We start from the raw sequence: 26,781 nt of genomic DNA, 5'->3' as shown, positions 1-26,781 counted from the left end.
CTTGTTTATGATTTGCAGGAATTATTTCTAATATGTGACTATTTGGGATGATTTATATAGAAAATCTTTTTTTCTTTTCTTTCTATTCCTAGTTAAGTTATATATGCCTTATTTTAACATTCTTTTTTTAATGAACCTACTGAGATACTACCATCATAAGACTTTTCTGTCCTCCTCAACCCTCCTGGTGCTGAGGATCAAACCCAGGACTTCATGCATGATAAGCATGTGTTCCACTACTGAGTTATATCCACAGCCTAAGAATTTTCTGTTTTGTACTGTGACTTACATAGACTTCCTAATGTTCAGTTACTTCATAGTTTATGCTAGAACTGGGCAGAACTGAGTCAGGTGGCCAGGACTCAAGATCCAGTCTTGTCATTAATTTGTGTCCTTGGGAAAGTATCTTCTTATCTCCGAAACTTGATACTCCTTCATAAGACTGAGTAAATTGTCTATAAAGACCCTTCTATTTCTCATATTCCATAAATAAGAACAAATGAATGCATGTGTAGTGTTAGACTGCAGAGAGCTGAAGGGGAGATGGCAAAAAACATAAAATAAGTGATGGAGAAAAACAGGGGAAGGGAAGACAAGATTACATCTTCAATGTCCTTTTTGTTTACAACTTTCTGGCAATAAATTATGAATATCCTGAGTCTTAGTGATTTACCTGCTGTTTGTTTGTTCAAAAATACATCTTGTATCTGGCCGCATTTTGCAGAGTCCTCCCATCTGTAGTTCTCAGATGTTCTAGCATTTGCACACTGAGACATGCTACTAAAAAGATAAAGCTTGAGTCCTAGGTGGGAAAGAGAAGGGGTACTTTTTTCTGATATTCACAAAAGGAGATTCACATATGCTTTTGTTCTAGTTCTTTCTAGGGTTTAATGCATGGAGTGTCTTGATTCTCTTAAAGACCTGCTACTTGAAAAGTGAAAAAAGTACTTATTAAATGAATGGAATTCTTGGGTTATTAACGTTCTCTTACTAGCATAATCTTCATCTACAAAACAAAGGTAAAATCTTCAGAGAACAACTGAAAATGTTGTAAGGGCAAAGTTTTGAAAAAGGTGAGTTACTCTCCTCTGGTCTGATTCTTACTTTCCTTTCCAGGTAAGGATTTATACTCATATCTATTAGCCCACCCAGAATCTAGACTCCTTGAAAGTAGAAACTATTTTATATCTATATCCCTCAAGATGCCTAGTGCATAGTAGGTTCTCAATGTTTAACAAGTATGCCAGGTACAGATGTAATTCAAGTGTAAGAAGTCAGCCAATTGCTGATGAGTTTGGAAACCCCCACCCCCAGCAACCACTCACTTGGATCCAGCTTTAAAAGGGAGAAGTTATTTATTTGCAGGGTTCAGACTGAGAGTGGTGAAGTGATTTGAGAACACGTCAGGCCTCAGCTCAGCTGTGCTCCTAGGGAAGAGTGGGGCTTTCACACTCTGTGGCTTCATGCTTGCTTTAAGAGACATTCTGGTTCTCTGAGGACCATATGGAAAGCAAATGATGTAAAAAATGAATCACAGTAAGGGGTTACAAGAAAAAGAAACAGAGATTATCTGACTCAAAAAGAATTCCACACATAGGCAAGTGAATGTAATAAGAAGTTTATTGGATTTCTAAATATAATCAAGTCATTGCAATTCTTTTACAGAAAAAAAATACGATTTCAAATTTATTCTTATAGAGCACTGGAAAAACCTAATTGGTAGAAAAAACTGATAGAAAGTAAATAAAATCATGTTTTAATATAGTTGAATAATGTATGAATACAAAAGAAAATACCCAAATCACTTGCTTATAATAGGCTTTATTCTCTTATTTTCATAAGGAATCACATGTGCTATTCTGGATGCGTTAGTGATGGTTTATGACGTACTGAATAAATGCAACTTTCTCAAAATAAAGTAACAAACAGTCACCTGCATTTTAGGAATACCGTGGCTCTGTCAAAATCACATATGTGAAAATAAAATCATATTTTCTATGTGTCTTTCTCTGAAGCCAGGGAGCTATTCAATGTCTGCTCAGCACCTGCTCTTGGTAGATACATTCAGCATACAGAAAGCCTGGCTTCTTCCTGACTCCTCCTTGTACTTGATCTATTCACTTACAAACATCTTTTAACCTTTAAATAAAACTTTCTCTCCTTCTCCCCCAACTCAGTTTTACCAAATGGAAGGAAAGGGGGTCAAGCTATGGAAGACAGATCTCATGCCACTGCGGTCAGACACGATTCTGTATTCCACAGAAGGAGCCCCTTACATAACTAGGGGGTGAGTGCAGGATCATCAGATTGAGATCTAAAGCAAGGCCATGCTGTGGTCTTTTCCAGATCATTTCTTTCTTTCCAAGGAGAAAGACATCTGCAACCCAATGCCTTTATGACATTTCTGAACTCCTCTAGGACTCAAATGTGATTGTCCCCCAAATTAAAAATGACTAGGGTTGAAACTGGATAAGGTAAAAACAGAAAAGGAACATCAACAGGAAGGTTGACATTTTTGGTGAAGAGTATCACCTTTCTCCAAAGAATTGACTAGTCACCTGACACAATGGTTACTAAAAAAGGTTGTCATACTCCTGAAATTATTAAACAGTGCTCTGTTTTGCACACCTGGTTATGTAAGGGACTCCTTTGTGGAAAACAGAAGTGTGGCTGACAGCAATGTCACACTGGATCTGTCTTCCAGAGCTTGTCCCCCTTTAATTCCATTTGATGAAACTGGATGGGGTGGGAGAAAACTTTGGGACCATCAGGACATCAATAGCCTCCTTGGAGAAAGACTAAGTGGACATATCACACTTCCCTCAAACAGAGGCATATTCAAAGTGTCTATGGAGCCAACTGACTTAGAAGGAAAGGGAGCGGCTTGGCAAGTGTAATCTGCCAGCTGGTTGAGTCAGACGACACATTGAGAACAATCTTTTTTGGAATCATGTCCTCCCTTCAACCCTTCTACAGTCGTGTACTGTCTGTCTGCCTCTTCCTATCTACCTGGACCCTCTCCTGCTGCCAACACTGGTTAGAATCCATTCTTCTAGGCTATGTTGTTGTTTTAGTAACAATTACCAATAGTTCTTCTGACGCTGACAGAACTATGGAAACAAAAGCCATCAAATAGCATGTACTACTATCTTTAGGAGTCAGAGTAAAAATGCTATAAGAATCTGGCGGAGACATTTGGACCCCTGAGCCTCCAATTCCCACAGCCAAGACTTTTCTTTAGTTTTCTCCGGTAGCCTGAGAGATAAAAGAAGAAGAAACATGCTGACACTCTAAATCCACCAATGCTTAGTTTATAAAACACACAGATGACACATATCCTAATGCAAACCTGGATCCATTAATTCATTTAAATGTCTTTTTTCCTGACTGAATCTTCCAACTCCACAGAGCAAGTACAGGAAACCTCAGCAATATGCCACCATTCTTGGGATATAAATAAAAAGTGGCTGTATCAGCAAGGAACACTCTGGGAATGTGCTTGCAGCCCATTCTATGGTAGCCACTCAAGGGGATATTGGATGTAAGTGACTTTCTCCCATTTGGCGTGGTTTCCCTTCTCAGCACCTACTCCTTCTGATGGTATGCTTTTGAAGGCTGAGCAGTACGACTCTGGGTACCGTGTGTACATACATATGTAGGAATAACGTTTATGTTTCTCAGAATAGGCACTTTTTGAAGGCAGTAAATCTAAAAGTAAAGTTAATAGAGCCTATATTTAGTGCTCATCTTCTCACTTTGCTGATGTGTATGCTGAACAGAAGATCACAGATTTGAGTTAGTCTCGCAAAGAGGCCGGAGTCGGCAAGTGGCTATATTCAGAGCTGGGGAAGTCTTGCCAACTCTACTCTAGCTGTTAAGATGCAGATTTGGAGAAGGTGCAGTCATTTTCTCAAAGGTGATGGCACAGAAAGAGAAGAGCCTGTGATGAAGCCATGAAATAAAGGCTTGGTTGTGTGGCATGGAGAAAACTACTGTCTTCTGGCTAAGCATCTCCCTGACACATCTACTTTTCCCTTTCCTTTCCTTTTGTTTTTTAAATGCATCTCATAATTGCACATATTCCCATGATTAGCAGTAGAGAAAGAGAGGCCCCAAATCTGTTGGAGTAATGATAAAGGTGTAAGTTAAAAGAAAAAGCAAAACAAAAAACAAAATAATTCCCTGCATCAAGAACATGCAAATATTCAATACTATATCCAGCTGTCAAAGTTTTATATCTGAGTCTAAATTTTCACTTAAGGCACATTATACCACACGATCATCTTATTCATGCTAAAGAATCAGACAATCATGTGTCATCTTTAATTCTATTTGCTCTTTGATGTGTTTCCTGAAAAAGAATAAAGACATAATTCAGGTTTTTAGAGGGGAAATATTCTAACTGTGTTTAATGAGGAAATAATTCTTGGATAATTTGCTCATCAGCTTTCCCAAGGGAATAAATGGGTAGTAAAAGGAAGAAAGTCATTTAAAAATGATTTTGCTACTACTTCACTGTAAAATATTGATAAGATTTAGTTTCTGGGGTCCTACATATCTTTCATCATGGACTCATTGCAGTTCAGTCTTTTTACTTGAGTGAGACGGATGGCATGATCCATGCTGGCTCAATTGGCTACATAGTGGGAGGTCTGAGGTACTGAAGCTTTTTAGGCACAGTAATCCTGATTTGTTGATGCAGCTGATATCCTTCTAGAAACTCAGCAGAAAATACACAGGGTTAGTGAAGTGCACATGCTGCCCTTTTATTATTTGGTGGTGAAAATATGAAGTCATTCCTCTTGTTCACATTTAAACTATGAAAATCCCCTTTCTTCTCTGAGGCTGTGTCTGAGGGAATGGAACATGTTAGGTAGATATATCATATCCTGACTATGTTAGCCTCCAATTTCTGTTTTGCAATTACTAAGGGAGCATCGCAATCACCCAAACAGAAAACAGAGATGAGACAGAACTGGATTTTCCTTTCCCTTTATATTTAAGTCTCCCCCAAGACAGACCAAAAAAAAAAAAAAAAAAAAAAGGAGAACTATGTCTAGGAAAAGCTAGCTTTTCCCAGTTTGCATTTTCTAAAGTAGTTCAGAAATGGAGTTAAATAATTGGGTGAGGAAAAATAGTCAAGCTGAATATTTACTGCCTTATAATGGAGGAAACAGATTTAGGAAAGCAACCATTCTTCCTGTGCCTCAGTATGAAGCAAAGCAGGCACCATACAAAATGGCTACACAATGCATAGATAATAATGGCCCAAAAATAGTTCTTTACCCTTTTCTTGACAGATAGAAATATATAAAGAGGGAATCAAGCAAGAGAGATAAATACCTTAGTTTCCACCCCCACCTCAAATTGCTTTGGCATATTTTAAGAGATAAATGGATCCATACAAAATTTAAATAGGTTTTTCTTTTCTTTTTTTGTCAGCTACAAAAATGGGTCAGGACTTGGAATTATTAATTTCCTTGCCTGAAAAGCCCAAGTGTTTTAAAATAAGATTTCTCTTTTGGGGGAATCAGCTTTCTTGGAAGATTGTGTGTGTGTGTGTGTGTGTGTGTATTTTAAAGACAACATGATTGTGTACTTCCTAAATTGGGGAAAACTATAGAGGATGTAAGAAAACAGTTTTTCATTAGTTTTTTTTTCTTTACATTATGTAAAGATAAGTCAGGGTTTATAGCTGATTTGTAAAGAAATTTGAAAAAAAAAGTGGCTTTCTTTCTTTTTTTTTCTTTTTTTAAATAAAGAGCTGCTTTTTCATATTTGCTTTCTTTGTTGTCTTTCATTCCCTCTACTAAGATGTCACAGTTCTGCCTGAGTCTTTACTCACGTGTACTCACCTAGATAATTCTGAAGGGTGCTCAAATGCTGCTTCTGTTAATCTATCCCTAGGGCAGAGCACTTCATCTATGCCCCAACACTTCTACTCCATCAGCCATGACATTCATCACACCTCACAGGAAGACAGGTGCCTTTGAATGTGACTTCCCAGCCCAGCCCGCCCCCCCACCCCACTCTAATTGTGCTGCTGGTGTCTCCTGTACTTCTGGGGTAGAAAGACTGGGCAGGGGTGAGAGGCCATTTGTTGCTTAACTTGGCTTTCCTTGATCCCAGAGAGTAAGCATATGAGTGGTGAGACTGCCTTAACAGATGGAACTAGACTCTAGGAGGGAAATGCCAAGGAAAAGATCAAAAGTTTCCTAGATTTAATACAGGAGATCTAAGAACATTTTTCTTTCAATCAATTCACAGGTTACAATTTAGGGCAAGCAGCTGGAAGAAAGAAAATAGAGGAAATAAAAAGCCAAAGAGTATACCCCAAAAGGCACATCATCTTCCTAAGGGATGCAGCTCAAGAGGAAGAAGGCCCATTTGTTGAACTGCTATAAGAGCAACTTCTGGAATGTACACGGAGGGCTCCAAGAAGGTTATTCAGAAAGAACATAGTACCAAGCTCCTTGTGATGAGGACATATCAATCATAAAACTACAACAGCCTGGGAAGTCCAGTGTATCAAATGGCAAAGCCCAAGTCTCAGAAATGCCATTGGTCCCATAGCATTTGTTCAGACATTTCAAGGCCGTGGATTGGTGGGATCACAAATGTGTGTTATGACAACATATACCTGACGGGTTCTCAATAAGTGTGGATTTAAAAATGAATACACATTGTTTATCTATAGCAGTTTCTGCCTGGGCAGGTCATACATCATAATCCACAGCAGTCAGGCTTGTCTTAAGGATGAAATCACCTCTGCATGTCACTGAGTTATAAATGATATTGTCTCAGCTGATGTTCTGAACCTGGCAGTTCTAGAGAGGTTTTCACTTCATGTGATGCAAACTCTCTGGGGAAATCTGTGGCCATGTGCTTCTCTGCCAGTGGACTTTCCCCCTCACTCCCATCTTCATCACAATCAGAGATGACACAGAAGGTGTGTGTGTCTGTGTGTATATGTGTGTGTTCTAAATGACCCCAAACAGCATGGCACACATTGGATTTGCCACTGATAGCTACATGGCCTCTGTGAACATCCCTGAATTATTTCTAAAAGGGAGAGCAGCAGTCTATGAGCAGTATGTACACTGTCCCCTGACAGAGTACTGGCAAGACCTATCTGCCACTTATCAGCTACCTAGTTTTTGGCAAGCCACATAAAGATTTTGAACTTCAGATTTCTCCTCTAAAATAAGGTTATTAATAACCTTCCTCTTAGGGTTGTTTTATGTTTGAAGGCAGTTAGTAAATAACTTAAATACTAATTATCAAGAATTAATATTTTAAACCTCAGAAAGCCACTCCCAGGAGCTGCCCAGGAAGGCTGAGGGCAGACTCCTCTTATAGGGATCCCTAATGTAAAGTTGGGATAGAGGAAGTCATAATCCTTGTCCTCCTAGAGTCTAAAGAATATTAATTCAACTAAATAGTAATCCAGGGCAATAAGAATATATTTTTCTACATAAAACTATAGTATAACATAACCCCATCTCCCCAGAATGATATCCTTTTGCACAGAACTGATCAGAAATAATGAATTTTCTATAATTCCATTACCATTTGCATGTGATTTTTTCCTTATTAGAGTTTAAGATTGCACACTGACATTTCCCAACATTTTTAAGGTCATCAGCAGCAGATCAGATAAATGGAATGTATTGTTCATAGGTTAGTTACTGGGGAAGGGCATGAAGCTATACAACAGCTCTCAGAACAGTCTGTCATTTGAATAAGAAAATAAAACCAACAAAAATCTCGTAGATGCTAATACCTGACCCTCAGACAATACTCTGAACTATTTTAGAGACATTTAAAGATTTTTATAATATTCAACTAAAAAGTAATGCTTCGTTTAAAAACAAAACAAATACAATGCAAGGAAAGTGGAGGAAGCAGCAACACTTTACTGAATAATAATGCAGGTTTATTTTGTGGCACCAAGAACATAAGATGCAAAGTTTGGTTCTGTTTAAAGTCAGGGGGTGCCTAGAAGGAAGGAGGAAATGGAAGACCCCAGGGGTAATGAGTTCCTTGACAGAGGTGCTGTTTAAGCAGAGATAGGATTAGCACCAGGACTCTCCTATTGTGCCTTAAATACTCTTCCTTCAACTTCAAATCAAATTGGTGAATCAATTAGAATCAACTCAAGATTTCTAATCAAATTAAATTCTCATTAGATTTCATGTCCTCCATGAAGCTTTCCAGATGCCACTGGAAGGATTGACTCTCCTGCCACACCCTCTTCTATGGGTGGGTTCAGATTGGACCTGTTTGATCTTATTGTGGGTGACCTGAATTGAAGTCACTCAGGGGCTGATTCTTTTACAGTGATTAGGCAACGATTATTAAAATGAGAAGATGAATAAGGGATAAAGACTAAACTTGAGAGGAATTATGGACCCCTAAAGATAGAAGAAGGAATTGTCTTGGTCTGAAGGGCAATATCCCTAAGCATAAACATTTGAGCATGGAACAAAGGGAAGTGAATCTCAATGGGAAAAAAAAAAGAAAGAAAAAAAATCCAGGAAATATTTATGTAGAATTTAAAAGTGCCCCAAACTCCTCTCATTCACTATGAGAGCATACACAAGAAATGTCCTGGTCTTGAGAAGACAGGGCTGAAGGGAAAAGGCTGAAGAGACTTTATGAATTGACCACGTGGGACTCTCAGGGATGGCACATGCATTAGATTATTTCCTACTTTCAAAACGACTTTGATTTTGTCAGCATCAAAAATTGTATCCTCTGGGTGATTTCAATTCCATTTGCTTTTAACCCTAAACATAGTGCTTTCATATAACCTGACCCAGGGTGATTGCTAAGTTTCACCAAATACATTGAAAGAGAATCAGGAAATATTTTGGAGTTCTGCTGATCAAAGGAGGAGCAGAAGAGTAGTGGGAGTTGATGTTGTATTAATAAATGAGGAATAGTTGACAATTGGTGATATTAGACCTAAAGAGGCAAAGATTTAGCTATTAGATTTTGGTCTGTAGATTGGTTTTATGTAGCTCCAGAGGTAGAATGGACTTCTGTAAGTAGTACTCCATACTGGACAATCTAAGAAGATTTGGAATGGGAATTAGGAAAATAGACGAGGAGAGTCAGATATTCACAAAGTCCATGATTCTCTTTATTTAGGTACAACATTGGTGTCTGGGGTTGACTGGAACTCTCCATACTAGTGTATAACATGAGATAACATGGCAACCCTTGCCTCATTCTTAGTAGAGCATTCTACTCTTAGGGTTGAGAACTGAATTTCAAAGCTACATTTGGTGATAAGATGATTAAATGCACTTGTGGCTCTTCTACAAGATGGCTAGAGAATGCCTATTAGAGCTAGATGAATAAGGTTTTCTCTTGTCACTCTTCAAATGGATGAATATCTTGGAAAATTTAACTAAGCCATACAGTAGGAAAGGCTTACCGCAAGTAAAGTATTACAAAGGAATTAGCTGCAGGGTGTTCTTTCTCTAGTATATATAAGTATTGGAGAATATTGACTTTTGCTCTTAAGAAAGGCTAGAAGTAGAGTTATTTATTACGGTGGTTAGAAACTGCTATAAATTAGACAACAATCAGAAAATAAAGAGCAAAGGTTTTAGAAATTTCTTTATAACTTCAATCAGATGAATACAAATCTATCTTTCAGAGAGCTCTTCACAAAATAAGCCATATGCATGCTGGCTAACTAAAATAGAGCCTACAACTTACTGCAAATGAAATAGGAAAGTTAAATAGAGAAAGGAATTAGGATTTTTTTTTCCTGTAGTGAAGAAACATGCCTCTGATTCATGTTCCAAGAAAAAATCTGGTGCTGACCCATCCCCTGAAAATATTGTGATTCAATTATTAAGATTTAATAGTATAGTTATAGGCTAAGTGCTGATATGTGTTAAAATTTTGGAAAGATGATAGTTCTTCCTTCCCATAAGGAAAATCATGAAGTTTCAATAGAATACAATACAATCATATGCTACCAGCAAGACCATAATTATTTTGTGGTCAAAATGTTTTTGGATTTAAAAACAAAATCTTAACCTAGACTTACAAAGATTACTTGGCATAAAGTGTAGAAAATTAGACCAGTCATAAATGAATTTACCGAGATTCTGTTATCAAGAGTCTTATAAAATTCCTTAAAATACAGCTGAAAGCCTCTATTACCTCATCTCACTCTATGAATAAACAAATCCCGAAATGTATGTCCCTGTAAAGAAAGATTTCTGGATGACATATATTTTCTGGTACCCTTCCTCCCTTAATATAATCATGATTCCATAAGGATCAGAATGCATTGACTTAATTATGAAAAGCTCAAATAGGGCAGCATTAGTAGGCAAAAGGAAGGAAGGAGTGAGGAATGTAGGGAAAAGGGTAAGGTAGGAAGGAGAGATTAAGAATTCTCACCAATCACAGCAGCTTTGGTCAGATTATCTTTTAAAGCTTTTGGCAAAGCTCTGCTAACCCTCATGAGAAGAGTTCCCTTCTGACCATATCTGTCTAGTAACTAACTTGACCTGAAATGTTCATGGTTGCACCACTTTTGTGATTTTCTCAGAACCAGGATTCTCAAATTGTTCTGTTCACTAGTAAGTAAAACAACAGACAAAGTTAAGGCAATTTTTATAAACGGATATGCTGAATGGATGGGAAGGCTCAATTTCAAATCACTTGTCTTGATTATTCAACTACAACCAGAATAAGTCAAATCATGAACACTAACAGCATCCAATATGTCACCTTCTGGTGTAAGAATATTTTCAAAATTTAGGGACCCATGAGGTCCTTTCAAAAGGAGGGAAGAAGTACTATTAGACTACATTAAGATAAAAGTTCAGACTTCTTTAAATTTTTAGAATTTTTAATTTAAAAAATTTTTTTTGATAAGTATAGATCTTTGAGATTTGGGGATTATTATTTGTTATTGACTCTGGTGAATTATCTACAGTAGTGTAAATAGATTATTTAAAAGTAAGGCACAATCATAGGTTGCTTTTGGATTGTCTCCCATGAAAGTGCACCAAAAGAGCCATCCCAGGAAATGGACTTAAGGCACATTTTGCAGAGGTATCTTTTTCAGTTTGCTGGTTTCCTACAGATGGCTAAAGCAGGGGTATGGGATATGCTGTCATATTTCATTCATAACACACATGTACTGTAGCTCTAGGCAACAGATGGACAATCGCTTGTTTAAACTACAAATGTGAAATACTAAGGTAGAATAGCAATATTTCTAGAAATGTATATGGAAAAAAAATGCCTTTCCAAGCCAAGAGGAATGGTGAGAGGCTGTGAGGTTACATCAGTGTTTCCCTGATCTCCCTAGCAGCTGCCATAATTTCCCCAACACCCTTCAAAACTTGAAAATGGAAGGATCAGGGGGCAGCCGACACAGATTTGACAAGAGAAGCCCAAACCATATCAAATAGAAATAACACTGTTATTCCTGACTGGTTCACATTAATAGGATTTTTACTAACTAGGAAAATGGTGGGAAGTTATGTTTTCAGAGCCCTGTCTATATTCTATCAACTCTCTAGTGTATCCTCATTGAAAAAGCACTCTCTTTTTTCCTCTGGACCCAAATACAAAATAGTTGTTTAATGTAAAGTTTCAGATTCTTTAAACACCACCATAAACATCTTTGTAGAATCTTTCACAGAAAACAGTTAGTGTTGACAAGTCTACCTTATTAATCAGCATATTCTCCATGAAGTAATTTTGATCACAGCAGTTGCACCCACAAAAACAATATGTTAATGATAAGGAAAAAAACCCCACATCTTTAAGTTGCAAAGATGTCAGCATCTCACAACCTTGACCTTATGTTGAGACACATGACTTATTTTTGTATTTTAAAGGTGATCTGCTTGCAAATAGACTCCACACATTGAGTCAGTTTGAGCTGGGAATCCAAAAAAAAAATTAAGAATCTTATTTTGGTCTTGGGGTAAGGGTCAATGGCAGAGTGCCTGACCAGCATGCACAAAGCCCTGGGTTTAATCCTCAGAACTGCAAAAAAAGAAAAAAAAAAGTCTTATTTTGAAATGGTCTATAGAGGCCAAGGAGTAGTGGGATTTCTTTCCTTTTCCATGTGTCCATTTTATACAGAAATACCAAACATTAGTGCTTTTGATATTTTTTAAAACTAGTATAATTTTACAAACTTTTTCCTATAGGCTATGATTTCTTTCTATTACTTATGTATTTAAATGATATCAAGACAATACATCAGAAGACAATAAGTATACTTAAGATAATATGATTTTTTAACTCTCTCTTATAGGCAAGATTTCATGTAACTAAAACAGTAAAGAGTGACTTGACATTGTTTAAATCAAATGATTAATAGAAAGACAAGAAATAGAAATCATATATTTAAGAAGTCCTAAAATAAAATATGATAGGATCCTTTCCTTATTAGACATTGTGAAAGAAAAAAAATCTTAAATCTAAATACTTTTGTATATGTCTGTGTGCACATTCATTTTTATAAAAGTATAAGTCTATATTAAAAAGAGATGTACTTTAAAAATCTTTGGTAAAGACACTCTGAGGTTATGTGATAAGAATGCACTATAAAGATCATAAGCAAGCAATTTCTGCTGGCAGTGCCACAGTGGTGGGCCCGTGACAGTTTCATCTTCAAACTTTCTTTTGGCATGTAAACATTTGGTTAAATAAGAACTTAAATTTAACAAGTAGGATGTTATTGCATTTTGATAGTATAAATATTTCATAATTTCTTCCCCTTTTGGCAAAATTTCTAATAATATGACTGCATTTCCAGAGATAAAAACTTTCCCTCAATACATTGGACTCTTTGCTTTTGGCCTAAAGACAATTTCCCCGAAGTATTTCAGAGTAAACGTGAATGAATCACTTTAAGCAGGCTATATTAGCACCCCAATTGTCTAATAGTCAATGCTAAAGGCATAAGTACAGTCTGGCCTTTAATTTAGAGCACGGGAATTCTTGAGACACGGTGTCATTTTATTGTAAATTCACATGTCAGCCCTAAGTGGATCTCATTATATTTCACATTCTGAGAAATATAAGATCCCAGATAAGAGAAGGAAGGTATGAACAGGACAGTGGTCAAAGGAAGCTCTTGCAATTTATAACTTTGGTGGTTCTAACACAAAACCATTTGCTGATAAAAGCAAATACGCCACAGATTAATTTACATGAGCTGCAGTGACCACAAGTTGAACAATATCTTATTTTTTAAAAAATCACTTTTATGATGATTCATATTCAAGTAAAACAAATTTGACAAGAATTCCTGAGGCATGGGTTGTAGTTTAAAACATGAATAAAATAATTTCTCATTTGTGTTCTGGATGTTAAAAATTAATTTTTTTTAAATTCAAGGTATACAACCCTCACTTTCATGGTTATGAAAAAGATATTTGTGGATTAAAGGAAGGCTACATAGGGATTCATTATATTATTATTATTTATACCTTCTTGTATATTTAAAATACTCCATAATTTAAAAGTATATACTCACGGGGAGATACGAAGAAAGGTTTAAGAAATCTCATCCCCGAATACTTAATTAGTTTTCAAGATGGCAACTTGCCATTGCTAAGCTAGGTGTCTTTCCTTAAATGAAACATGCTAGAACTTAATAAATATGGTTCTGCAGTTGGCAAGGAAATGTTTCACTGGCTAATAAGAGTTTGAATAAAGATTCTAGGCAGAGATTCTGCATATTTTTAGCTCAGAAAGACAATTTTTTTCAGTGATTGTCTTTGCAAGTGTGGTATAAATGTCACATTGATGATATGGAAATGTCTCCTGCAGCATGTAATTTGAGTTGCAGAAGGATTATGAGAATAATAAAACTGTGCTTTCACAATTCTTTTCAAGATTTCCTCTATTTTTTTTTAATGTAAACTAAACAAAGAACAAAGCCACACAACTTCATTTTTGTGTGCCCCAATTTGCAATTGGTAGCACAAAAACAGACCTAGGTCTAGGAGGTTACCAAAAAAAAAAAACAAAAAAAAAAAAAAAAACAAGAGAGAAAGAGAAAAAAAAGCGTTTGAACAGTTTTTTATGGGTATCTTCCTCTAGAGAAAATGTCAATTTTGGTGGCTGTGTTCAGTTATTGGAAAAAAAATTGCTATTTCTTAGGTGAAAAGCAGGATGGTATTGGAAATATTACAAATGCAAGTTTGTCTGTATTGGTCTAGGTAGGGTAAAAAAGAAAAATCTTAAGACAGTATTGTGGGATAATAATGGACTTTTCAAACATAACCAACAAATGCTGTGCGTGGCACGTCACTCCTGTACTTTCTTCAGAAAATGACTGAAGCTTGGTTCTGTTTCCCCACTCATTAGCTATTGGCCGGTAACTGTTTTCAAATGAGCCTTGACCAGTGGTCACTACAGATTTTAAATTTGGATGGTTGAAAATTAAATTTGTTTTAATTGACATACTTTACAATTTAAATTGTTTACGGCCTAACATAGAAATTGTGTATTTTTTTCTCCAAGGGACACGAGTAGTAAACAGAAAAAATACACTTTCCAAGACATAGCAAAATTATGGCTAAACTTTAGAGTCACACGCAATGTGGAAGTAGTAGGATGAAGACTTCTGAAAGCACCTGTGAGTTGGCAGAGTGACCCAGGAAAAACTGTGTGACAGCAAATACCACTCTAAAAAAAGCCATTCAACCAGATGAAAAGTGAGACAAACATAGGGATTAAAAGTTACAGGAATGCAGAAGTGAATGGGATGGAGTATAATCTGTGCAAAAATGTGGAAGTACTAGGAACAAAGGCCCATCGAGGCCCTACATGATTAAATGTGAAATGTGTATTTGGTAAGAACATAAAAAACCAAACCAAACCAAAACAAAACAACTCATCATCTATGTGTTTCTACAGAAAGTTTAACAGCAAACGAATCACGGAGACCATTCCATAATTTGATTGCCTTGCCCCCATTATCCTAATTTTTTTCCTTATCTCTGTGTTTCATTCTTCGCAGCGCCGTGCACTAAGCTGTTAACAGACCACTGAATCTACAGGTCGGTGCTCGCCTTGGCGGTTAACACTCTGATGCGCGTAGAATTGCAGGTCTTACAGAGGATGTGCCCATCCAAGGGGTAGCAGCCTTGGTTGTCTCCTTCAGATAAGAGACCACCACAATCCTAGGAAAAGCAAGACACGTGGACATAACATAAATGAAAATGTAAGGACATTCATGAAACCCAATTCCTTTAGTGTTCTATTCAAGACCTCCAAGACCTGGCTTCTCACAATCTCTCCGGCTTCATGTAATACTGACCCACTCTGTCACTTCCCTCAGTTTATAACACAGTGTACATTAAATTAAACTGGATAAGAGGTGGGGGACATGAGTACAGATGAAGTGAAATGACCTTCTTGAAGTCACTGACTATAAAATCCAAGTATGAAAAGGGAAGAGCTATGGATTTCAGCACCCAGCTAGAAGTTTACTCCCCAAACAACAAGAAGAGTAAATAAAATTAGAGCCTTAATTCATCTTTACCATTTATCTCAGTTTAAGAATCTCAAAAGGAATACATAGCTGCAGGTGTGTATGTTTTTGGCTAATTCTGAGCAAAAGCTAAGCGAGAGATTCCTGCCAAGCAGAAGAGCCACCGACAGTTCAATTATATTCAATTGTAGTAAGAAAATAAAATATTGGAGCAATAGTTTGTTGTCCTTTCTAAAGCAGAGAACAGGGTGTAGAAGGATGAATGTTAGACTGGGATACAGTTCTATCACTGCCTGCTCCCTGCACATAGGCCCACTCCACTCTGAAAATAATTCCTGCATTTTCTACATTACCAAGGTGCCAAGAGGGTCAAAGTGAATAATGGTTGTGTATGTATTTTGAAAAAAATTAAAGAGCTACAAACTATTATGTTATTGTTGACAGCCCCTCTGAGAGTTTACTTTAGAAAGTGTTATATAGCAGTTAAATGTTAGCCCTTGACTCTGGAGGATATGGAAATTTCTTTGGAAAGTAAATTTAGAAAAGTTCACATAGTGGTGTGTGCCCTTGCAAACTTAAGGAGAAGACACAGCGGCTGCACACCTTGCCTCTGCTGTCCACCACAGTGGCAAGGAGGCTAATGGGGCTCATGTCTACAAGAGATGAATAATGAAATTCAAGTTTAAAGAGGGCATGGCCCAGAACACAACAGCAGCCACAGTTATGTTCCACAGGAAGTGGGGCTTTACCAAAAAGAAAAGTGGATGGACATACTGCCATTCTACAGGCTTTTAGGAAACTGGGTAAAGGAAACAGAGCCTCTTTATCAGAGTAAAAAGAAGGATTTTTCATGGGTGGCATGGTTTGAAGCCTTTAATGAGCTATGGTCTATAATCATCTGGACACCTTAAAGCACCCTGTGTGCCTGGAATCTTAAAGCCAATGGAGACTGGCAGAGCAGCCAGTGCAGCCTCTGCGCTTTGCACATGGGAAATGGGAGGAGCAGAGGGAAGTGGTCTGTCCAGTGTGACACAGAGTTCCTGGCAGGACTAGGACAATGGCTGGCTCTCTTCTAATTCAGTGTTCTTTCTGTTTTATGGTTTTGTTTCTAAAAATTTCTCTGCATTTTAAAGCAAACCTAATTTGTACGGCTGCCATTTATTCTGAGGAGGAAGGTACATTTGATGCAACTCTTAGTGCAAAAGTCAAGAACATCTAAAAGGCAAAGCCTACTGGTGTGTACATAAAGAATGTGAGGAATGTCGGGAAGCTCTTCTCTGAGCCTCAGTTTCTCCATCTGTAAAGTAATTCTAAAGTATCAGTTCTTAGCAGTCATAATTCAGGCCATTTAAAGATAATGGATGGCTGTTGTTGTTCTCTTTACTTCCCCAGTCATAAAACCTTGTTTGAAAGCTGTTAGCTTTTTATTATCTCTTCTCATGTTAAGGATGGAGAGAGGCATGAAACTTGGGCTCAAGGGCAAAACAAAGCACACTGCATAAAACAGATGGTCAGTTTCTGCCAGGGCAGTGAGTGGAATGAATGCAGTCCCCGAGAGCCAGGGTGGTCCTCAGAGCCCTGCCAGCTGGTGTCCTGGGGAGATCTCATCTCGTAGCCAGACTAGATAACCAATCTCATGTGGATGTGGGAATAAGGAAGCCCATTATTATCTATCCCAGATAGAAGAAGGGACTAAGTGCCAAGCTCTGCAGAGCTACTAGTAAAAAAAAAAAAAAACACTGTGGCAAAGAAGTGGATCCAGGTAGAACTAAGATAAGAAAATGTTTTAAAATTGCTGTCTGAATGTGGTAGCCTTTCAATATTCAAATTATAGGACTTGCTGCATTTTGCTGTATTAATAGCTACCTGACCCTTAGGCCTCAACCTACTTCCTCTGAGAAGATTCTCTTGTTACTTCAGCCTGGATTGCAGGTTAGCTTTATGTATTACCACACTACCTGTCATCTTTAGCAGTTGTCTGACCTCTTGTTTTTAAGTGTCTAGTCAATGCTTGCTGATAAATAAATGAATCTCCATGACCTCGAACAAGAAGCTCCAACCCTTCTGAAATAAATGACTTCTTATCCTTTTCAATGGGTAACAATGGCATCTCTACCCTATAGAAGTAGTTAACCAAAGCCATCAGAGTCAACGTTGAATAGTCATATAATGACTCTACTTCTCACTAATTAAATAATTAACAATTTACAATGTCCTTTAATATACAGTTTTGTATTTCAGTCTCACAGTCATATCTGGGGTAGTTATGAATTTGAGCCCTTGGACAAGTGGAAAAATTGGGACTGAAAGTGGTAAGGTGACTTAGCCAATGTCATTTGTATTATATGCCAGTATCAGATCTAAAACCCAAGTCTGATAATACAGGCATCAAAGTATTTCCAGATTTAATAATTGCTACATTTATGAACACTCAGCTCCGATAGGCCTTTTAAAGCCTGTCACACCACTGCAGGGTGTGCGGCACCCACCACAGACCTCACAGCGGTAGCAGTGCACGTGGAAGTCACGATCCAGAGCCACAATACGGACAGTCTCCTCCTGGCCAGGGGCTGGCATGATAGGCTCCTTGCACACAGAACATCGAGGGGCAAATTTCCTGAAAATGGAGAGATCATTCTGATTAGATACTAAGTGTAGATCCTGATCAAAAGTGAGACACAGAAGGAAAAAGAAATGATGAAAGTCTGGATTTGGGATGCCTGCTCTGCATTTCCTGTGTGACCACAGCGAGTCACTATACTTCTCTGGGTCTGCTTTCTCCACTGTAAAATGAGAAAGTTAGACTGTTGAGGTCCCACTGGATGGTACATACTGTGATATTTGATGAGGTAGAAGAGTGAGTGTGGGATTACTTTGCAAGAAGGGCATCACTTTTCCACAAAGCATGTGGCATGTAATACAACTGCATGCAGACTCCTGACATATGCCCTAGGCTAAACAGAGGGAAACAGGTCCCAACAGGCCCAATCTTGGCTTTGACTTTGGCTTCTAGATATTTTTTAATGTATTCATTAAGCCCTGGACAAATATTATGAAATTGGTATCTTTGCCCCCTTTCCAATCATTAGAACCTCTTTCTTGGAAATGAGTCTTAAATTCCAAGAACCAACACAAGAAACCTTATAGATAGCCCTTCAAAATAGCAGAGGCTAGTGAATTGAAATACACATTGCATCAAACATAAAATGACCAAATCTGCATTCTCTACATTCTGGTTTTGTGAAAATTTTGTTAGAAAAGTTGAAGAGCTGTCAGTTCATTGCACTTAAAGGATTTTAGCACAATTAAAGGCTATGCATATAAACACACACACACACACACACACACATACATACATACATATATATTTAATAAACATATACATACATATACATTTGCATATATTTTTGAGACTTTTGGTGAAATAATTTCAATATTTCTTAATTTCTTAACATGACCTATTGTCCCTAACACTTTTTCCCCCTCATAACAGATTATAGGCTGCAAATATAGGTCACTCACCCATCTGTATTTCTGGAAATTTGGGGTGGCATTTATAAGCTGTGAAATGAGATATGATTTGAAATGGACCTGTGTAAGAACTTAAAGAGATTTTTTAAAAAGAAATAGAAACTGGGCAACTCGATTTTTTCATGGTAATCGTTTCAAGATTAATGATGTTAAAATTTATCTATTTGTAATGAGACTTAAAAGGAAATAATGATAGTAATCTAATACTTTGCAGAGCACTTTATGGTTGTCAAGGCATTTTTACATACATTATACTCTATATGTACATATTAATTTTCCTGGCAGCACCCAAAAGGCATCTGTATGGCTGCAATCTAAATAAATATGAATTAAGCAGGAGATCAATTGATTGCTATGAAAGAAAAATTAAAAGGATCATGGTAGAACTGCAGTAGTAATCAGAGTTATTATAATTGGTATTTTATGTAAGAAGCTTATACCGTGGCAAAAAATTGCTTTGGACTACCTGATTATTTTTGAATCTGGGTCATCAGTAGTGAAAAAAGCAGACTTCTGATATCCACTGCAGAATTTCTTTTCCCCAAACCCATTGGGATTATAAACTCTGTAAGTGCAGAAATGTGTTTTGCTTATTATTTTATCTATTAGCGTCCCCCAACTTCATAAGCAGAATTACTTACTCTTCCAGGATACATTTTTTTAATCCAATTTATCTTATTTTTGTAGTAATTATGTACACCTCTTTGAGGGTCATCACTAATCTGTGAGTTCCAAAGGATGTGACTTTGCTCTGTCTCTGACTACCAAGACTGGTCCAGAAAGATGAAATCTGAACACTATTTAATGAAGTATCGGCCATATTTCTCTATAAGAAAGATGTTGTTTTGGCTTTTATGTTCAATTTTCTTTGAAAAGACATAAACTGTACTCTTTGTTGTGCTCAGTAATGATTCTTTTCTACCATTTGGCCTCATTTCCATGATGGGCAATAACAAAGTGAAGAGAGAGGAGATACTCCACAAAGTTCCTGGGCCAGCAATTTTAGAAGAGCTCAAAATTCCTGGTGGTGTCTCTCAAGGCTAAGTTCACTGAGTGAACAATAACCATAATAATAAAAATAAACTTGATGAGAACCCTTTTGATGATTGTAGCTGCCATTCATGGAGTGCTCATCACATGGCAAGTTCTGTTACATACTTCATCTACTTAATATTACTTTCTATTGACAGTAACATTATGAGATAGTCCTTTTATCATTTCTACTCTACAGTCAAGACAGCAATGATCATTTCTCATATTCAACATATTTCTGGCTATCAACAAGTGGATGCTGATTAAACAAACAAATGCGTCAGTGTGATATCCCTACTAAGAGAGCAAAGAGTGGAACAAAGCCTCAATGCACTTGAGTCTGTTTTCTGGGTTTCCTCACTGCACTGATGCTGGAAATATAGAAAAAACAGGAGAGGGGATCTTAGCACCCTGAGAGGGAATCCTATATATTCCTATATTTGTTCTATTAATATGGGTGTATATGTATGTATATGTATGTGTGTGTGTCTTAGTTTTTTCGCTGCTGTGCCTAAAAGGATCTGACCAGAACGACAGTAGTAGAGGAAGAGTTTATTTGAGAGCTTATGGTTCAGAGGTCTTAGTCCACAGAAGGCTGGCTCCATTCCTCAGGGCTCAAGGTGAGGCTGAACATCACGGTGGAGTTTGTGGCAGACGGAAGCAGCTCATATCATGGTGATCGATAAGCAGAGAGACAAAGTCCACTCTCCAGATACAAATATATACGCAAAGCCATGCCCCAATTCCCATCTCTTCCAGCCCCATCCTACCAATTCAGGGCTATAACACAATCATTTCTTCTTCAAACTTTCTTGCATTTTCTCACATGTGACCTTCTGGGGGATACCTCACATCCAAACCATAACAGTGTGTGTGTGTGTGTGTGTGTGTAATCTAACTCATTTCAAAAATAATTTAAGGTGGGTGCTGTAAAACTTGATATATATATATTTCACTACAAATCAGGCAGTGGTAGGTACTATCTAGTGCAGACTTCGGAAACTTGTCCAAATACAGAGAGGAAGGTATGAATTCTAATGTGGGGATAGGAGGGGTGAGATCAGAGAACTCTTCTTAGAATTAATGGTAATTGGATTTGGGCTGTAAGGATGGCCATGTAGGTGAAATGGGAAAGAGTGTGTGTGTGTGTGTGTGTGTGTGTGTGTGTGTGTGTGTTGGTGTGAGTTAAGTTGGTCTGCCAGGGAACTGAGTTCACAGTTGTCATCTGAATTGACACCTGTAAAAGAGTCCATGCCCAAAGGGATGGGGACATAAGCCAACTTTGACCAGAGATGGTTATATAGAGAGTGCCCATTAGCAAGGCCTCAAGATTCTGCACTTTGAATGACAAGCTTCCGAGATACCACTTTTGAGGCCTTGCCAGTAGACATCCCCTGCATTCCCTGTCAGGAATTTCCTTGCTTCCTGCTGAATTCACTCTTCAAATTCTGCTTCCCTGAAGCCTGCTGGTCTCAGAGCCACTCCCTGTCTTCTGTCTCCCTGTGTTTGTCTCACGGCGCTGCCTTTCTGCCCTGCAGTACTGTTATGTCTGCACACTCTGCCCTCCTCTTGGCAAGCTTCTGGCCCACAGGGACTTCTCTCTGCGTATGTCTGTGCAATTTCTCCCTCGTAACTCTTTCCTTCAGCCCTTAGCACAGTACTTGGCACACAGAGGGTTCTCTGCAAGTACAAGTTGAACTGAATTGAAATGTTTTCTAAAAGTCCACAAAGGGAGATCCATTAGAAGGATCAAAAATACCTCCCTCCCCCCACCCAAATCTCTCTGAAGAAAGCAGCTATGTCCCTGGTCCACCTCTCCTTGGCCTCGCAGTGCCCACCTGGTGCTGGACGCTTCTAGCTGTTTGTGCTCTAGTACTTTCAAGGCTCAGAAGAAAGTGTTTTGGAAAATGTTCTCTTGTTTTTCCTCTTGTAAATGGGGAAAATATCAAAAAGACTCCACTCCCCCCATACAAACCTGCAATTATTCAGACAATACTATTTAAAGAAAGAATTTATATTTTAATACACTGAACTCGTGCGGAGGGGGGATAGCTGGGGTTTCAGTTTTTCTTTAGCTGATCAAGTCTGCTTTTCTGAAGCTTTCAGACCCACCCACTTACGCCACCAGTCGCAAGTCTCTAATTATGCTCCCCACCACTGGAAATGAAAGATAAATGGCATAGATATAAACTTACATTTGTCAGAATTGATTTCCTGTTTTAATTGAGGGGTGTAATACATCAGTCTTTTCCAGCAACAGAAACATGTGTGCTCTGATTATATCTATCAGTCTTTCTTGGATTAGGGTAAGTCTAAGAAAGGAACGAAACAGTGACAGAAATACACTCCCCATTGGTATCTTTTCACTTCCCTTAAATAGATGCAGGTTTTTTTTTTTCCATGTGTAATTACGAGCTAAAAATATCAATAACGTGAAGTACAATTAATGCTGTGACTGCCCTTTAAAAGCAAGCCCTTCCTTGTCTAATTCAGGTTGAGAATTCCTGCCTCTGGGTTCTTCATTTTTTTTTTTTTTTTTTAATTCATTCAGCCTTATATCTTTTGGTGAGGTTTTCACTTTCTCTGCTACTTGGAAAGTAGTCAGGAAACTCATTTTTAAAATATGAGGCAAAGGTCCCCAAACTGCTTGTGGAAAGTACCTCCTGGCTGTTGAAAATCAACAGTGGTGAAAATGAACCCACAAGACTGAATATTTGAAGGCCATAAAACAAGACACCCAGCGGTAGGCAGCGCGAGCCTGTCTCTCGGACAGCCTCACCAGCCCTCCGCAATGCCATGCCCGGATCTTCAGAGCCAAGAATGAAAAAAGTCCGTATCTTCCATCAGCAAAAGGCAGCAATAGCTTTCATAAGGACCTCAAAGACATGGAATGCATGTGATCAGTCAATTAACCCCCTAACAAACTGGCCAAATAAATGTCAGTAAAATACAAAATGGTATGATTTTCTCAGAAACCCCAGCTATCGTAGAGGAAAGAGGGACCTACAAATGAGACAAACGAGGAAGGGGGACTTATTTTTCCAGGCCCATAACTTAGCAGCCATGATCTTGAGGTTCCACTTTCTAACCCTCCTCAAAAGGCCACACAAGATTGCACTGATCAATTTCATCATGAAAACATCCTAGGAAGAGAAGATCTTGGTCGGAGAAGAGGTTAGGGAAAGCCACCAACATGCTGGCAGTGGAATGGTATGGGTATGGTATGAAAGAGGCTTGCATTAGTGAGGGGGATGCCTGTCCTGTGTGTCTGGCCACAATAACCTCCCATCTGTACAGTGGTGGGGATGTAGATGCTCTCACAGTTGAGAGGCTTTTCTAAGGTTTCATCTACAGACCAAATTGAAGATCTCAGAGAAATAATTTGCCCAACCTCACACCACTTGTTCTTGTTTAGGCCAGGATCTTGCCTCTTTATAATACGTACACTTTGTGATAGAGTCTACTTTTTCACAACTAGAGCCACATAAAGACACCATGGACAGGCCCCAGAGAAACCTTGAAACAGAGGCCTGAATGGCTGGCCACATAGGTTACCTGATATTCATTCTTGCATTAGATGAGGGGGTGAGGAAATATGCTCCTTACAGGTCTCACTAAATCCCGAAAGTCTACAGCTCTGAGAGAGAAGAATGTACAGCCCAGATGGCGGGAAGTAGGAACAGAGGACTGGAGGTTGAGGGGGGGAATGAGGTGCTTACTTGTGGAAGTCCTCAATGCAGTGAATGAGTCCGCCAGCATCCACGGTGAATGGGATGCCATCCAAGCTGCGGTGGCACATCACACAGGTGAAGCAGTGAGGATGATAGGCCTTCCCGGTGGCACGGAGAATCCTCTCCATGATGGGCTTGGAACACACGTTGCACTGCTCCAGTGTATTCTGAGGAGGCAAAGATACTGATGTTAGTGTGGGGCCGAGAGAGCTCTATATGAGTGTTTTTAAAACGTACTGGCTCACTTGCCTATCATTATATTTGGAGAAAGGCAAAGTGCATCTCTATTACAGAGAGAAGAAAACACAATGATGGATCAGTGACTTTTCTAAGGTCATCCAGGTAGTGGGTAGCAGATCCACATTTAGCCCACAGGCTTTCTGAATCCTACCTTATTTCTGAATCCACTACAGCAAGGGTGATAGCAAACTTTTTTGTGAACTAAATATTTCTGGTTTTGTCATAACAACAGAATTTTGTAGCTCAAAAGCAACTAGAGACAGCACCTAAACAAGTGAGCATGGTTATGTTCCAGTAAAACTTTATTTACAAAAACAGGTGGTGGGCTAGAGGTGGCCCATGGTTGTAGCTAGATCATGGAACCATAATACACAGGCACTCCACCTGCAAAATGCTTTACTGTTACTTCTAAAATGTGGTTCATTATCAAAGACTTGCAAGGGGTATATCAAGGCTCCTTACTTTTTAGAGAGTGGTCTGTCTGATGAATGAGACAGTCACACTGGCTACAAAACCCAAATCAGAGCAATGAGGCTTCCAGTCACTTAAGACTTTAATTCAAACACCATCTCCAAGTTTAAGGTTCATGAACTCAAGATAGAAATGTTGAAAGTAGTGGGTGAGAATTAACAAATTCAATTAATCTGGCTTTAAAAATATGCTGAGGTTTAAAAATACACACCACCTTTAAAACATCCCATTTTGTGAGTCAGCACTCAGAAGATCAACTGTTAACTTTCCACCTTCCCCCAGAATCCTATGCTTTCACCAAATAGTCGTTTCACGTGTAATATTTTTTTATACCAATGGAACTATCTGGACTGAATCAATGGAATCTGGAATACACATAGGGTGTGGATGCCATTAGAAACATGCAGAACCGGATGGGATGTGGAAATTGAGGAACTGCCCTCTTACCATAAGAATCTTTAAATGACTGTGAGGCAAGACATGACTGTATGAAGGTCATTAGTGTCCTGATACCTACAGGTCAGAGGGCTTCCTCGAAGGCCCTACTTGGAATGAACTGCTTCTTTCTCTTCCTTTCCTGAATACTCTATCCATTTTGCTTCCATACTTACTGTGTGAACTTTTAAAACACAGTTTTGCACATGTCTACATCTTCTATTAGACTGCAATTTCATGAAGGAAAGGGACTATGTCTTAAAAATATTTATCTGTCCCATATTGCACACAGAGTATCACTGCCTGGAATTAAGATAAGTCAGGATGAACACGTGCAGAAATGAATGAATGGAGGAATATAGTTTCACTCCACCCTGGCAGCACAGTGCTGCCCCCACTCTCCCAGCTCTGGGATCTATCCCAAGATGAATTGGTAAATCCATCATCATCCTCCCGTCAGAGCTGCGGTTGCCCGAGCTTCTGAAATTGCTTGGTACGCCTCTGGCCACAGTCTAAACTCATGGAAACTATTAACCTATTTTTTTCCCCATTTTGAAGTGGTGAAATTAAAATAGCAGAAGAGCATAGGATGAGAGTCTGGAGCTGATGATGGTCTGGAGAAGGAGGGTTCTGTTTCTTTTCTATACTGGAGATCTGAGCTAATGTGGCTAGAAATTGTCTTCCCAGGGCTTGTGTTTGTTTTGCTTCTCTGTGGTTTTTTTTTTTTTTTTAATCTAGCTCTATAATGGAGTTGAACAAACCAGAAAATGCTTGATCAGAATATGTTTTTGTTTACATTGAGGCTTGGCTGCAAGATTCAGCTCATTTACTCAAAACCAGTGGCAATATATAAGGCTTAATGGTTTCTAAGGAAAAACTTTATGGCCTATAGAAGCTCTGCTCAAAGCACAGGTAATCTGAACATTTATGCTACATAGGAAAATAAGTGCAAAATATGCCTAAAATCTGCCTATCACAAAAGTTCCCCCATATCAGAAAATGAAAGTTCTAGGAAAACAGTAATCACACAGATTGGGCTAGTAAATAATGGGGCCAGTGAATGATCATACACTAACCTTCATTACCAACCTTCCTCTACTCTGTGTCTCTTTTTCAGTCTCCAGCTACCCACTAGTAAGTACCCTTAGGCAACTTTTCTGAGAGAAAAGGTAGAATCTCTCGTGGTGTCAGGAAGGGAAACACAAGAGTTCCTACAGTCCAGGCTGCCATCTCACAGGTGAGGAAACACACCTGGAGAACCGATCAGCTGGATCTGAGTCATGGAGCTCATGAGCTGTATGGGGGGAGTGGTATCCTAGTGTCCAATAATTCCAATACGTAAGTGGTACCCTGACTTCCAATAATTCAGAGAGGGGTCTGACAAATTCATGAGGTACCCACAAAGGAAGAGAGCTGGTAGATGAAAAACATGAATTGTCCTGACTTTGTCCACATACATTGGTATGATCTCTTGGGTATAAAATTCTTTTCTCTAGAGCTTAGTTTTCTCAATGGTAAAATGATGATCAATTCCAACTCTGCAATTTTATTGCTGTTATTTATTACTATTAACATCACAGGAAAACAGTAAACGTTTCCATTATCAGAGATGTACTAGAAACAACTACATAATTCTTTAATAGAGGTTGGGGGATGGGGGTTATCTGTTAGAAACCTGGGCTATGTTACCTTGACAATGTCTTTCCACTAATAATTTCAGAAATTGCTAATGATAGAATTTCTAGCACCACAAAGAACACCTTCTTATACATGGTTGTTTTCTAGACAGACAAAAAGTCACACACACACACACACACACACACACACACACACACACACATATAT

At 38.4% G+C, this 26,781-nt stretch overlaps 1 protein-coding gene across 12 annotated transcripts in view; it reads right to left on the bottom strand.

Moving 5' to 3' along the window:
- Positions 1–1,602: 1,602 nt before the first annotated feature.
- Positions 1,603–26,781, bottom strand: part of LOC107154372 (LIM domain containing preferred translocation partner in lipoma) — a 608,084-nt gene continuing 582,905 nt past the window's right edge. For all 12 annotated transcript variants that reach the window (XM_015499986.2, XM_048804054.1, XM_048804052.1 and 9 more), the window contains 3 exons: positions 23,779–23,957; positions 17,993–18,113; positions 1,603–15,185 (listed from right to left, as the gene is read on the bottom strand). In XM_015499986.2, coding sequence (XP_015355472.1) covers positions 15,057–15,185; positions 17,993–18,113; positions 23,779–23,957 — 429 coding nt within the window. In that variant the 3' untranslated portion in view covers positions 1,603–15,056. The remainder of the gene's footprint in view (positions 15,186–17,992; positions 18,114–23,778; positions 23,958–26,781) is intronic.

The sequence above is a fragment of the Marmota marmota genome, unplaced genomic scaffold, assembly GCF_001458135.2.
Source record: "Marmota marmota marmota unplaced genomic scaffold, marMar, whole genome shotgun sequence".
Taxonomy (NCBI): domain Eukaryota; kingdom Metazoa; phylum Chordata; class Mammalia; order Rodentia; family Sciuridae; genus Marmota; species Marmota marmota.
The sequence above is the reverse complement of the archived record's forward strand: the minus strand, read 5'-3'. Positions and strand labels throughout refer to the sequence as shown.